Raw genomic sequence first — 14,675 nt, 5'->3', positions numbered from 1 at the left:
TATATCTCATATCGATCTTCTAGATATCAAGAGATCATCCATCCCTCAAAACCAAACATGTCCACCACCACCCTCCCCCCAACCATGAAAGCCCTCCTCCAAGAAGAGCAAAACGGCCCCCTCATCCCCAAATCCATCCCAACACCATCCCCCGGCCCCGGTTCCGTCGTCGTCAAAATCCTCGCAAACCTCCTCCAACACCAACTCCCCGGCATCCTCTCCGGCACCTCTGGCTTCACCTACCCCACCCCCATGATCCCCGGCGGACGAGCCGTAGGCCGAATTGCCGCTACAGGCCCCGACACGACAAGTCTATCAGTCGGCCAACTCGTCCTACTCGAGCCATTCGTGCGAGCTCGAGACGACCCCGAAACGTGGATCATGTGGGGATCAATGCAAGGCACGACCGAAGGGAGCAAGAAGCTTTTTGCGCAGAATTGGCGGTACGCTACGTTTGCAGAGTATGTTTGTGCGCCGTTGGAGAACACGTGGAAGCTGGATGAAGAGAGGCTTTGTGGGGATCTGGGGTATACGATACCGGAGTTGGTGTGGTTGTGTGTTGATTTCGTTGCATATAGCGGGCTCAAGGGGATTGGGTTGAGGGCTGGGGAGAGGCTGCTGGTGACGCCTGCTACGGGTCCTTTTTCTGGGGCGGCGGTCGGTATTGCTGTTGCGATGGGGGCGACTGTTTTGGTGACGGGAAGGAATGGGCGTGCGCTTCAACGCCTTGTGGATGCGCATCCGAAGATGGTTTCGGCCGTTCCGAGGACCAACGACGTCGATACCGATACGGATAATCTGAAGAAGCATGGCCCCGTCGATGCATTCCTGGAGATGACGCCCATGGGTGCAGAGGGAAGCACCCATGTTCGTGCTGCTTTCGGCGCGCTAAAGCAGTACGGACGAGCGGCTATCATGGGCTTTGGTGGCGGTGCTATGAAAGATGTCGAGATTCCGACCATGGAGCTGCTGCTCAAGAGCATCACGGTTCATGGTCATACTATGTACTGGGGTCAGGATGTGAGGGACGTGATTAAGATGGTTGAAGTGGGGGCTTTGAAGCTTGGAAAAGAGAGAGGTTTTGATGCGGTGACTGAATTCAAGATGGAGGACCTTGAAAATGGCTTCGACTGGGTTGGCGAAAACCACGAGTTCGGTCAAATGGCGGTTCTAGTCCCGTGATGCAGCCGAAAGTGGAAGGTGCGAAGGACCTCGAGGTAGTTACCTTGACAAAATGAATGTTAGTATGTCACTGCGTCATATGCAATTGCTGGAACCAGAAGTCCTTGATTCCTAGTCGGATGAGTACCGACTGCCCGCTGTAGAGGAAGCCGGGGCCTGTTGCAGTCTGTTATAGCCCTATGCATCACCAGCTATCCTAAGTAAAGTCCCACTCCAAGAAAATGCAGCAATCTGTCATGGTTCGTGAACATTTCATGACCTCTTAACGCCGTGTGCCGACTTGAATATACCCTTCAACGATCGTTTTACAGTACGCCAGTCGCAGCTACGGCAGGCGGGTGTAGTCGTCGGGGAAGGAGCGCCGGTCTTTTCCGCTGAAATCGAATCGGTCGTCGAGGTACGCGTGTCGCCGCCGCGGCTCGAAGAGCTTCTAGAGATTACGCTATCGGTCTTGAGGCCCTCAGGAGTTTTGTCTTTACTTCGCTCGCGCGATGTCACCTGTTCCTGAGTCCTCGCGCACCCCTAATCAATACCGTGTTGTTTTTTGAGCTTTTCTAAGTTCTCTTGGCGCTCGGCGAGATCATTCGCGGCCTTGAGCATCTTATCTGGCTGGTGATATAATACTGCTACTGTTAGTGATTGCTGTGTCGGAGAAGCGCCTGCCACGTACCGACGAGATACCGGTTCTGGAAGTTGAAGCCGTTGAGCTTGTCGCAAGCCGACTTTGCGTCCATTACGTCTTCATAGACGACGAAGGCTGTGCCCTTGGTGTTGTTGGCGATGCCCTGGCGAATTTGGCTGTGCTAAAGTCAGTAACCTGGAGTGACGGTGAAGGCCAAGATGCGCCAGCGCATGAGGGAGACGACGTACCGCACTGGGCCGAACTTGCCAAAGAGGTCGAAGAGTTCCTCTGGGGTGACGTTGAAGCTGGCGGAGGATTAGCGCGTGGCAGATATGATACCGCAGGCATCTACTAACCTCAGGTTCTTTACGAAGAGAGCTCTGTAGACATGACATGTTAGCGCAGATGTCGTGTGAGTTGGTCGCATCGGCCTTGCGACTGGCACGCGATGCGGCATGGCGGACGTACCGGTTGACTTCCGGGGCCAATTTTCCTCCTCGACTCATACTTTGGCGACTGTGATGAACGGTAAAGGACGGGCTGCGAGGTTTGTAATGGGAGGCGGGCGGTGGGGAGGTTGTAGTGAGAAGTGAAGTTGGTGAACATGCGGGATCAATCGTGGATGGCGTGCACGTCCGAGCGCCGAGCTGCATCACGTGGCGGACGCATACCAAGAACAGCGACTCATGCAGCACCGAGATGACGATGCACATGCGCCGCAAACGAGAGGCTGTGAAATCGGAGATTTAACGTGTAGTGATTATGGACATGCACTGAAATATGGATGCACCTCATACAAGGGAAAAACTAAACAGGCCTACAGCCTACATTGACATTAGGTTACCTGCTTTGCGTGTTTACACGTTAATGTAGGCTGTAATAACAAAAGTATAGGCTGTAGACCTATTAAGTTTTTCCCTAGGTTAACGTGGATGTCTCACCTGAAGGTGATATGGTGATGGGTGCACTCCTTGCTGTAGCATCGAGCGCTCGAATCGGAGACGCGGACTTGCAGCGAATGAAGCGGCTTGTCTCCTCCCCAGAGCTCCTGCAACGGCCAACCATCTGCACACGACAGACACATGCGCTTAAAGCTCTCTGTGAAGCCGCCGCATCCTCGCCTACCTATCGCGCGCTGAGAGTGTCGTCGGCGCTGGCGTGGCCGAGTCGTGGTTGGATTGTGCTGGTCGTGGTCGCAACATTCCCAATACAATCCCCGCCGACTTCTCCACCACCATCATTCTGCTCCCAAACCTCCCCCTACGCTCCTTCATCCGCGACCGCGCCCACCGTCGCCTCGCCCCGCCGCAGGACATGCCCATGCCCGGCTCCTACTCCGCCCGTCTCTCCGCTGATAGTGCCGCTGCTCCATAGCCGCGCATCTGTCTGAGACGCCAGACCGGCGAGCACCTCGCACCTCCGAAGCCCCAGTCCATCCACCTCCGCACCCACGACCACCATGAGGCGCCTCTCGTCCTTCAAGGAGCAGTACAGGCGAGCTTCGGCGCGCGCCCCTACACCTCCGCCGCCCGCCTACGAGCCGCTGTCGCCCATCCTGCCGCCCACGGAGCCCTCGACGGCGCACCCCGCCGGCAATGCGAATATCCCAACCGCGTCGCTATCAGGCACAAGGCACATCAATGATGCTCCGCACAATCCTTCCACTCTCAGAGAGGGCGCGCGCGCGTCTGCGGAGCGGTCGTCGCCGGCGGTGACGTACGGGCACTCGTCGCGCTCCGCACCTCCGCCGCCGCAGTATTCTCTGGCGCAGGCATCGCCCATTGAGGCCCTCGCAGATGTCGCTGTCACCAGGCAGCACACAAACCTGCCCTACGCTGACTTGTCGCGCCATGCTTCACACCCAGCGACGTCGCCCGCGACCCTCCCTTACCCGATCGGCGAGCGCGCCCCCGTACACGCCTCCCCTAGGGAGCCCATATATCCTTACGATGAGAGACCCGCGAAGAGAGCGCGCTCCGAGGTGTACGGCTCTCCGCAGTATGGGCAGTCTCAGTCGAGACCGGCTACGAGCCACATCCCGGGCTGGTCCTATAGCGTCGAGCACACGGCCAACGGCGGCAATGGCATGCATCATATCAGCGCCGTGCCTGATGACCGACGTGCTGAAGCTGAGCTGCTGCTCGATTTCTTCACGGCAGCTACAACGCAGCTTGCGCAGTCTCCGCCCTCGACAGCAAAGCGGTTGGTCTTTTCACAATCAGCGCCAGCCGAGCAGCCTTCACAACTTCTACAACATTCGCAAACAGTACAACAAATACAACATAAGCAAGCGCCCGAAAATCCTTTTCTAGCGCCTCCGCCGCCACCACCGTCATCCGACCACTACAGCCAACCTACGCAGGCACCCGTCGACCTGAAACACCCTTTAGACGCACCCTCCGACATAGCCCAGACCGCCTCGGCTGCGCAAACACATACGCCGCCTGAAGAAGCTCCTACTATCGTTACACAGCCTGAGATGCAAGATGCCGTGCCGTCAGAAGAGCCAAAGGCGAAAAAAGGACAGGGCTTGCCGAAAGGGAAGGCGCGCGCCTCTCGTAGCACCCCTTCAGCAAGCAGCAAACGGAAGAAGTCGACTCCCAAGCCCAGAAATGCGCCATCCACAAGTACTTCTGGAGCCCCGGAACAGCTTCAGTCGCCGCTGAGTCTGCCCGCCGACCAGTCTGCTGCGGTCCCAACGGACAGCTCCATTCCCACGGTACCTCTAGCTGGACCAGCCCAAACCTCGCCCTCGCAAGCACGTCGTCATTCCTTCTCAATATCCGCTCCACCAATACCAGATGACCAGCCGCTCTCGACTTACTCACGAGCCAAATCACTACCTCTTGGGAACCAAGCAGTCGCCCCTGCTCCTACCGCTACTGTCGCGCAGCCTGCGCCCGCTCCAGCCGAACCAGAACTTATCTGCGCCCATTGCAAATCGTCCGAATCACTTACCAAAATCGGCGACGGCGAGCAATGGATCGGCTGCGATGGCTGCAAAGAGTGGTATCACTACCCTTGCGCTGGTTTCAACAGCGAACGGGAGGTACGGGAGGTAAACAAATTCTACTGCGAACCGTGTAGACCCAAGTTTGGTGAAACAACGAGTAGGTCTACCGACGCACATTGGGCTTATAGTTCTAACATGGTCCAGAGGTTCGTAAATCCGTCAGAGCCCACACAACTGTTGACTACGCTGGTCTAAACGAGGGTGTTCTCAAGACCTCAGACGATAACCCGGAGCACCACTATATTTCAGCTTTCAAGAATGGCGACATCGAATTTACCCCCGAGACCTTTGCGCGTGTCCCGGCCCAGCTCATCACCGGCGACTTCCTCGAGAAGATGAACGGGTTCAAGGAGCCGATTGTGATTCCTGGCTACATGAACCCTTCGGCGGTGTCAACGGAGGAAGACATTGTCATGGGAAACACTGAGGGGCAAGGAGACGGGTCAGGATCACACGCTGGGTACGATACAGTCGCCGACGACGGTCAAGACAGTTTGGATATGGTCATACCCAAGGGTCTGACGGTTCGCCGCGTGGCGGAACTCTACGGCCCAAACGAACCCGTTCCCGTCATCGACGTCAAAGCACAAGAAGGCGAAGGCAAGAAGTGGACCATGGGGAAGTGGGCCGACTACTACGAGCAACAAGGAGAAAAGCCAGTACGGAATGTCATCAGTCTAGAGGTATCTCGAAGCAGGCTCGGGAAGCTCATACGGCGGCCCAAAGCTGTTCGAGACATGGACCTCCAAGATTCCGTGTGGCGGGAGGATGATAAGTCTGCGCCGCCCCCAGTGCAGTTCTACTGCCTTATGTCTGTCGCGGACTGCTTCACTGACTTCCACATCGACTTTGGCGGTTCATCCGTCTACTACCACATCGTCAAGGGAAAGAAGGTCTTCTTCTTCATCCCACCCACAAAGCAAAACCTCAAGAAATACGAAGACTGGTGTCTTTCTCCAAATCAAGGACACGACTGGCTTGGCAAACAGGTCAAGGAATGTTACCGAGTAGATCTGTACCCTGGGGATACCATGTTGATTCCTTCTGGCTGGATCCACGCAGTCTGGACTCCCGAGGACAGCCTCGTCATCGGCGGTAACTTCCTCACCCGCATCCATTATGGCATGCAGATCAAGATTCTGGAAATCGAGAAGAACACCAAGGTGGCTTTGCAATTTCGGTATCCGTTCTTCCAGAAGATAATGTGGTTGACAGCCATCAAATACTTGGAAGAAGATCCAATTCCTGGTCCAGTTCAAGAGCTTCTGCAAAGCGGCGAGCAGTTCACACGGGACACACCCATCTACTGCGAGCCGGACAGGTTCGGTCACAACTCGCACCTCGGCGCACAGAACTACAACAAACGATACTACTCCAAGCACGAACTTGAAGGACTGAGCGATCTTTTGAACTACATTTGGAGAACTGTTTTGATCACCGAAGGAAAGATTGATGTGCCTCAAAAGACCCGTAGTGCTGTCAACAAGTCGATTCCCAAGGGCCATGGCGAGCCGCTTGTGCTAGCCCGACGCTTTGCGATGTGGATCACATGGAAGCGCGGGAACGAGACCATACCATCTTGGGCCTTCTCTGATGCTGTTCTTCCCGAAGTGATGGAGACCACAGAGAAGAAGCTCAGTGCTGCACAGGTTAAGAGACTGGAGCGTGAGACGCTCCATGAAGCCTTACGAGCGACGGCAGAGAGGTCTTCGGCACGCATCAAAGCCTCTGATGTGATCCCCGAGCCTTCGCCGCCCGTCGAAGTGGAGAACTACAATTACGAAATGGTGCCTGTAACGTCCGGGCCATTGACTGGTTTCCTACGACCGTCGGCAAACAACCCTCACATCACCACACCCAAAACATCTCAGCTTGGACCCAAACGTGTTGCATGCGATGCATGTAGGAAGCGCCGTATCCGATGCAAACACAAAGACGAGCTTATTGATACATCGAAGCCGGGCATGCACACCATCGATCTCTCTGGCTCATACGGCATATCTGTCAAACGGCGGCTTAGCGATCACTCTGTTGCAGATAGCTTGTCAAACGCCGCTAATGGGCCAGTGAATGGCGGGCCAATCATGGCTGATGTCAACGGCGACCCATATGCACTCAAGTCTGGCAGAGTCAAGGCTTGTGCGGACTGTAGGAAGAGCAAGCGTCGATGCATACACGATGAATACGGCAACGTCGATCCTGTCAAGGCCAACGAGATCCCCATTCCGCGGGGGTCAGCTTCAAAGAAACGAAGAGTCAGCGATGAGGACTCAGGATCGACAGCGAAGCGGATGAGACACGAATCTTCATACGACGACGAATATCTGCATGGAGACATGCACGCGCGACATTCTCTTCCGAACCAGTTCAGTAGCGGTTCGTCTTTCCTCCAAGAGATGGCTTATTCTGCCCAGCAAGCGCTGGATCAAAGTCCCGAGAATGACGATCTAGTTCCCGTTGATCCTGCCCTCCAAGCATATACGAACGGCGACTACAGCCATGACGTAGCGAACTCGTACCACCCAAACGGCGATACGGTCATGTCGTCAGTTGAGTATCAGCCAACCGATCCGATGCTCATGGATGAAATGGAACCAACTGGCCGCAACGGCGAAGTCCATGGTCCTAGCATAGAGCCGCTCACGCCTGGTCCGCCACCACACAACGATACTGCGCAGACGCACACGAACGGCTTCACATCAAAGCCCGGATCAGAACACCACGCTGTTCGCAACCCATCCTCACCCGTCTCGCCAAGACATGTCTCCGCTGCATCACCCACAGCGACCAACAACCACCACACTTACAACCCATACATTACCTCCCCGGCCACAAACACCTACAACAACTTCACCACAAACTCTGACTTCCCTCCCCCACCCGTCACGCCCACACTCAACAACACATACAAAGCCCGTACCCAGAACTCCTCTGGCCGCAAAGCCAGTCAAACGCCCTCCCGCGCTGGCCGCAATAGCAAAACACCCAAATCCACACCTAGCAAGCGGCAAGAAAACGGCAATGGCAATGGCATCAAACTCGAACACGGCATGAGTATGGGAACAGGCATGGGCATCGGCGTGGGCATGAATGGAGGCATGAATGTTCCCATGGGAAGCATGATCAACATGATCGACCCCAACCTCGACCAAGCAAGTTTCGATCTGATCAAGCAGCTACAACAGGAGGATTTGGGATTACGGAGGCGGAGTCGTTAAGCACATCGTACAACACCACACCATTTCTTGGCACTACTTCACTATCATTGGAGATGTTCTCCTCCCTTTTCCTTGATTTTTCCACATCATTTTCTGTTTTGTCTTGTCTTGCATCAATTCGGTCAACGGCGTTCGAACATGTCCAACGTTATGGGGACAACGGGACTTGCGCGGCGTTTACTACTTCCTTGTTAGGAGGTCTTTGCTTATACCCAACTATCTGACACTGGGATAGTGTACATTGCACGTCATTTCTTTCTTGTTTTCCGTGTTACGTAGTCGATGGAGGGCAGAGGGGAGGAGAGTCAAGGCGTTTTTGACACCCAGTCAGCCAGCATGGATTGCGGCTCTTTCCTTTTTCAGTTATTGGCTCGGTCTTGGGGGTTGCATGCATAGTATCATAGATAATGGTGACTAGTCGCGTATGATTTGGTAATGCAAATGCACACCTGTTCACAAAATGTTCTCCCTGCCTACATCGTGAGAGAAATGCTCTGATATTCCGTTATGTCATTGGACATGTCTAAGTCGTGATTTGAGTGACCTGCTACACTATAGCATTCATGGGCCATGTAAGACCTACTCCACGCAGTATCCGCATGCCAGGTTTTCACTCCTGCTCTCTCCCTCACCACAATCTACTCCAACGCACTAGTCACATTCGAGAACTCGCCCTTCTTAAGCTTCGTCTCCCAGAAAATCGGATTCGTATCGTTGAAGCCGTGCTTGACCCAGCCGTCCTCCTTGACATGGTACAAGTTGATGAAACCACCAGAGTACGCGTCGCGATGGGTAGCAGCGAGAATACTCCTCCTGCCCAGCTCGAGCGCCTCGTCGTCTTCCAATTCGTACTTGTACTGTGCGTCGAGCACACCGTAGGCGAAGGTCTGTCCGGAACCGACACAGAAGAGGTTGCCGGCGAGGCGCGTGCCGTCGCTGTCGATGTAGTAGAGGGCGGGGCCTTCTTGCGGGGTTACGCCTGCGCACATTGTTCCCTGGGGAGGGGGTTAGATGTGAGAGAGGATGGAGGGGAGGTGGGAAAGACGTACCATACTCAGACCCATACCCTTGTATGAGTAGACGAGGTTGGCGAGGATCTTGGAGGCTGCGGCGACGGAGATACGGCGCTTGTGGCGGAGCTCGTGGAGGCGGCATTGCATTCCGAGGTATGCGAGCCAGTATTGGCAGTCCTGCCGCATGTCAGTACTTCCCTTCCCTTCACACTCCTTCTAGTATTTGTCCTGTACGTACAGCAGCGCCACCAGCCATGGTTCCCAACAAGCAGTTGTTGATCTCAATGACCTTCTTGACCGTCTGACTGGCTATCCAGTTTCCAGCCGTCGCACGCGAATCGGTGGCTACGATGATGCCGCCCTTGAAGCGGAAGGCGAGGGTTGTGGTTCCGTGGGCGATCTTGATGGGGCAGTTTGGGTTGGAGTAGTCGTCCGTCATTGCGCGGAGCCATGATGCTGACTATGGGGTCGTCAGTACATTCCACTCCTCATAGGCCATAGTGAAGGAATAGCGCACCTGAGCTACTGGTGGTAGGGCAAACTTGAGAGACAGCTCTGGGGTGCCGCTGTAGAGCTGCAGCTGCTCCTCCTCGGACGGGCCTTCCTCTGTATACGCCGGTCGGCTGTACTGCGATACTAATGAATCCATAATTGCGACGGTGTGTATTGGCGGGATTCAGAGGGTATCGGAAACGTGATCGAGTGGTTGGGGTGGGGTTGTTTGATTGTTTGACGTGGTGATGTGAGCTCGAAGCTCCGGCGTTGTCGGTAATGCCAAGACATAGCCGCGTCCTAGCTGTTGCCTTCACCAGTCCGGTGGATCAGCGCCAATGACCTACACTACAACCTGCGCACTTTCGAGCTGTTCTTTCGCGTAGACTCTACGATGAGTGATGAGCGCTATCGCTTGCTTCCTTGCTATGGCTACGTCTTCCTCTTTAGTACTGGGCTCCCAGTGATCGCCACTCATGCAAGCAGCGATGCTCAGTACCGCGCGCCTGGCGTGCGTCATCGCCTTTATCGCAATAGCATCTACTCTATTTAACCAAAGACCAGGAATGCGATCATGCCCACAGGCATGCGCATGCGCAAAGAGTGTAGAGATATCTGCAGTCATGCCGCTACACACAGCGACGGATCAGCGTGGCGCAGACGCATCGCAAGAGAAGAATATGCCATCGGAAGGACTATTGCACGACCTTAACACATCTCTACATACGTCATCAGGTCCTACAAGCTCCCGCATCGCGCAAGTCAGGAACGGGCGTTGGGGCTCAAGCGTCACATGCCGCTCGTTGAGACTTGAGGTCAGGCAAGACATGGCGCCGGCCCACGCGCGCATCTCGCACCCATGTCAGCCTCAGTCACTCGCCCAGCGGACATGAACACATGTTTGCATTGCCTATATGCAGGCACCAGCAACAATCATGCAGGCACCGTTTTCACTCACTCTGTCTCATTTGTCCTCTCACGTATAAGCATACGTGCGGCCCGCGTGCAGGTCCGGCGCAGCGTGCGTGATAGTAGCAAATGATCGTCGAGGGCAACAGTATATACATAGGTGGCCGCCATCAAGAGAAGGAGTGCGGAAGGATCTGATCATATGTACATTGTGTGTCAGCCATAGGATAAAGTACCGCCTTCACCCCATTGTCTGCTCTTCTTTCAAGTCTTCTGAATGCCCCGTTACGACACTACACCTTATTCGTACTATCAACCTTCGCGACCACCTTCAACTTACGCCCCATCTTTTTCACACACTGCTTACCATCGTATTGCCCCGCCCACACGACTCTACCCCTTGCCCGCGCGCATCGATTCCGGCGTTGATCTCTCCTCGCCGCGCACCAGAAATGTGCTGGTTCACCCTCACACCAGCCAAAGGCAAAAAGCAACAGCGCCCTTCTACCGACTCTTCATGTGCGGAGGAACTCGTTCGCGTTCGCCGTAGTCCAGCGTCGCCGCGTTTCAGCGACGTCCGCGTCAGAGTACCGAGTATGAGCCTCGAGGTGGAGGAAGGGGGTGGTCAAGATCACGTGCACTTCGACGCGCACCTGAACCACCACCACAGACACCCTCATCTACATCCACTACTCATGCATCCGATTCATGGTCACAGCCACCACCACCACGGACTCGGCATAGTCGACATCAAAGAAGGCCACCTCCGCGGCTCGGGCAGGAAACGCAGCATCTCATCCCCCTGTCCTCCACCTCCAACCCGCGAACCATCACGTTGCCCACCACCATCCCGCCCCCGCGAACCCACCTATCACACCCAAATCGTCGAGCCTAGGGTATCAACAACCACAGTCCGGGAAAACACCCGCACAGCCCTCCGCAACGTCCAACAAGAGCGGACCCGAGGAACCTTACGCAGAGTAGCCGGTTACGAAGCCTTGAGCAAGAGCATGCCGTGGGATTGGGATTGCGTGAGTAGTACTGTAGGGAGTAGTGCGAGTGGGGGTGGGAGGTGGATGAGGAGGAGGAAACCGAGTGGGTTGAAGTATCCGCCGTTTGGGAGTATGGATCGTTGGCTTTGACGCATTTTCTTATGTTTGGGTCTTGTGTTGGAGTTTGAGGTTGGAGCGAGTAGTCTCAATGATTGTGTTTTGTTATATACCCTGCCCTCAATTTCATACCCTCTTCTCGATGTATACTGGCCATGAATGCGGGACAACCGTGAAGTAGGCTTTCCACTGCCAGTCTTGTGTAGGGTCTACTTGCTTGATCTTGTAGTCTCTGACTAACGTCGCTGCGATCTTCGCGAGTTCAATCTTAGCGATGTTTTGGCCTGGACAGCCGCCGTAACCTGCACCAAACTACGGAGACAGTCAGCATGCACACAAAGATGCTGTTGTGCAATCAGTACGGAGACAGATATAACCTACAGGTATCCAATACTTCTCCTTCGTAGTGCTATCCTCTGCTAACCAGCGATCTGGATTGAACACATGCGCATCGGCACCCCAAATCTCCTTCGAGTAGTGCATCACCCATGCTGTAGTTTGATGTCAGCATGGTCAATAAAGCATATTATCGAAGTTCCTTCACTTACGATTGATTGATACGATCGTATTCTCGGGTATAGTGCGATCGCCAAACGTCAAGCCTCCCTTAGGCGCTATACGCGGAAGACCCATGGGCACTGGACCGAAGATGCGAAGCGCTTCTTTTACGCAGGCTTGTACGAAACTGCTCAATATCAGCTTCACATCACTTCAGATCGCGAGGCTTAAAGGAATGTTCTTACACAAGCTGCTGTGTATCAGCATAAGATACCACCCGATCCCCGCACAATCCCTTCTCTACTGCTTTCACAACCTCCTCATGCGCTCGCTCCCACGCATTCTCATGCCGAATCATATGATAAATAAAAGACTGTATCCCCGCAGCCACCGTATCAGACCCGGCTCCCACAGCTGCAAGCGCCTGCGTGCCAATCTCCCGAACGGTAAACTTATCCGGATGCTTCTCGTGCTGCTTAAACCAGTACTGAACAGCATCATACCTTACATTCTCATTCTTCTCTCGATCGGCTAACACAGACGTGACAGTATCGAAGAGGTGGCCCATAGGTAAGATGGACAACCATGTCATAATTGGGTTGGCTAGCAGGGCGATGTTGATCCAGCGGAAGTAGCCCGCTACGGCAATATACGCGTTCAGAGCGAGGGAGTTTGAGATGGAGTTACCGATGTCTTTGCCTTGGGCGAGGAAACCGAAGGGTTTGGAGAAGACGATTTCGCCGATTACGTCGAAGGTTAGGTAGGAGATGTAGGTGTTGAGATGCATTGGTTTCTTCGCGGATGCGTATTTGTTCATCCAATCGAGAAAGGTTTCGAAGGTGTGGTCAATGTGCTCCTCAGATCGGAGCAGGTTGGAGACGGTATATGCCGCGGCTATGTATTTTGATTTCTCGATCTTCTTCTTGGGGTCGGTGGTGCTCATGGGTGATTGGAAGCGATAGTCTGGTAGGGCATGGATTTTGTACCAGTTTGCCTTGTATTCATGTTAATCGTTTCGTAGATCGATGGGCCTTTCAAAGTAGTACCTTGTGTAGAGGAGCTACGAGGATCTTCGCAATGGCATCTGGATGGCTGACGCTGACTTCGTCGTATGAGATGCGAACAAAGTGACCTAGAAAGACTGTGAGCGAACTATCGATAACAAGCGCTGTTGCATATCTTGTACACTTACCATGCTGTTCATGTAAGCGTATGAGTTCGAGGTTTTGATCGCCTTTCAGAACACGATGCATATGCCAAAGACGAGTGAAGGAAGAAGCAAACGGTCCTGGTATATCGCTAATTGCGGAGAAGTACCGGCGCCATGTAAGTAGAGTCAAGAGACTGATGCCTGCAATTGAAGTGATTAAAAGCCAGACCATATTGATTCGGTCTAAATGACTGATGTCTCTGTATAGTGGGAAGATATGCGGCGTGGCACTTGAGTGGGATGAAAGGATTCGAGCCTTGCATACTTTTGGAGTAGCGGGATGCGGCTTTAACCCAATCGGGCTTTTAGCGACATGCAATTCGAGATGGCTTAGATTACGGACCGTTAGCGCGGGGGAGGATGGGATCCTAAAGTTTTCCCATGGATACGCGGCTTGATACACTACGATACTGAGTAACTCAATGCAGGAGTGAATCGCTATGCCGAGCTATATATACCAAGTCTCAACCCAGCTCTAACGCAAGCCTTCGGACGTATGTCTTGAAGGCGCTATAATCTCGGTGTATGTCGCACATCCAGTTCAGTCGTCACAATGATTGAGTTCTGCCGGGATGACTTTACAGAATTGGAATGCGACTCCCCAAACCCGAAAACCAGTGGACTTGGTTGTTTGTGTATCCCTTCCACGAGCTCCACTTGCGACTCGTTGCCAGTCAGCCCTTGCTCTAGCCTGGTTATAGTTCCCATGGAAGCGCGCTTATTTCGAAGTCCTCGGCGCATCGACGAGAGATGGTATGGCTTTTCGTTCGATCGCTCGTAACTGCCCGCAGAGCTGTCTCTGCCTCTGATCTTACCCCACAGTGCTTTCATTGCGGGTAGATTCGCCGCAACGATCGCACATTGGACCTCGAATGATGCCACGATTATCATCTTCCCTACATCGATTGATAGGTCTGTCTTCATCGAGGATACCGACATGAGGATGGGTAGGCGGATGATTGCGACTGTGACGGAGATGATACCGAAGGCGAGGACGGAGACGACGGTGACTTTGCGGCGTAAATTCATTTGGAGGGTCAAAACGGAGGGTATCGGGAGGCATATAATGTAGAGGTCCATAAAGATGTTCTAAAGGCGACATGTGTCAGTATGCGCGCAAAACGTGGTGGCTGAGTGTAGGTAGCCAATACGTACAAGGATAGGTGGAGTGAGCATCATGACACGCATATCAATGCATGTAACCTCGGGGTGCAACATGGGGTTGAGGATCTTCTCAAATGGTACGCATTGTAGGACTGTCATGAGTCTAGATGCCGTCAGTCTGCGGCCATATGAACTGCGGATACCATTCAACTTACAAGCTGGAGAGGAAGACCGAAAACGCCAGTGCGAATCCAAGATATACGAAGCCACGGAACTTTTGGCCAACAGAAAGCCGGAGATAGAAC

At 53.9% G+C, this 14,675-nt stretch overlaps 4 protein-coding genes across 4 annotated transcripts; 2 read left to right on the top strand and 2 right to left on the bottom strand.

Annotated features, from left to right (window-relative positions):
* Positions 1–84: 84 nt before the first annotated feature.
* J4E83_005132 (uncharacterized protein) lies at positions 85–1,182 on the top strand (the record flags this gene model as incomplete). Its single annotated transcript, XM_049332053.1, has 1 exon — positions 85–1,182. One exon carries the CDS (start codon positions 85–87, stop codon positions 1,180–1,182), a length of 1,098 nt encoding a protein of 365 aa, XP_049189148.1.
* Positions 1,183–3,263: 2,081 nt separating this feature from the next.
* Positions 3,264–8,035, top strand: J4E83_005131 (uncharacterized protein; the record flags this gene model as incomplete). Its single annotated transcript, XM_049332052.1, has 2 exons — positions 3,264–4,914; positions 4,962–8,035. 2 exons carry the CDS (start codon positions 3,264–3,266, stop codon positions 8,033–8,035), a joined length of 4,725 nt encoding a protein of 1,574 aa, XP_049189147.1.
* A 638-nt stretch (positions 8,036–8,673) lies between these two features.
* On the bottom strand, positions 8,674–9,697 carry PRE2 (Proteasome subunit beta type-5; the record flags this gene model as incomplete). Its single annotated transcript, XM_049332051.1, is given in 4 exon segments — positions 8,674–9,030; positions 9,085–9,225; positions 9,287–9,508; positions 9,527–9,697. The coding sequence occupies 4 exon segments, from the start codon at positions 9,695–9,697 to the stop codon at positions 8,674–8,676; spliced, it is 891 nt and encodes a 296-aa protein (XP_049189146.1).
* Positions 9,698–11,684: 1,987 nt separating this feature from the next.
* J4E83_005129 (uncharacterized protein) lies at positions 11,685–12,999 on the bottom strand (the record flags this gene model as incomplete). The annotated part of the gene is made up of 4 exons (XM_049332050.1): positions 11,685–11,870; positions 11,940–12,049; positions 12,107–12,243; positions 12,347–12,999. 4 exons carry the CDS (start codon positions 12,997–12,999, stop codon positions 11,685–11,687), a joined length of 1,086 nt encoding a protein of 361 aa, XP_049189145.1.
* Positions 13,000–14,675: the final 1,676 nt, after the last annotated feature.

The sequence above is a fragment of the Alternaria metachromatica genome, assembly GCF_023757995.1.
Source record: "Alternaria metachromatica strain BMP 0045 chromosome Unknown scaffold_9, whole genome shotgun sequence".
In the NCBI taxonomy this organism is placed as follows: Eukaryota; Fungi; Ascomycota; class Dothideomycetes; order Pleosporales; family Pleosporaceae; genus Alternaria; species Alternaria metachromatica.
The sequence above is the reverse complement of the archived record's forward strand: the minus strand, read 5'-3'. Positions and strand labels throughout refer to the sequence as shown.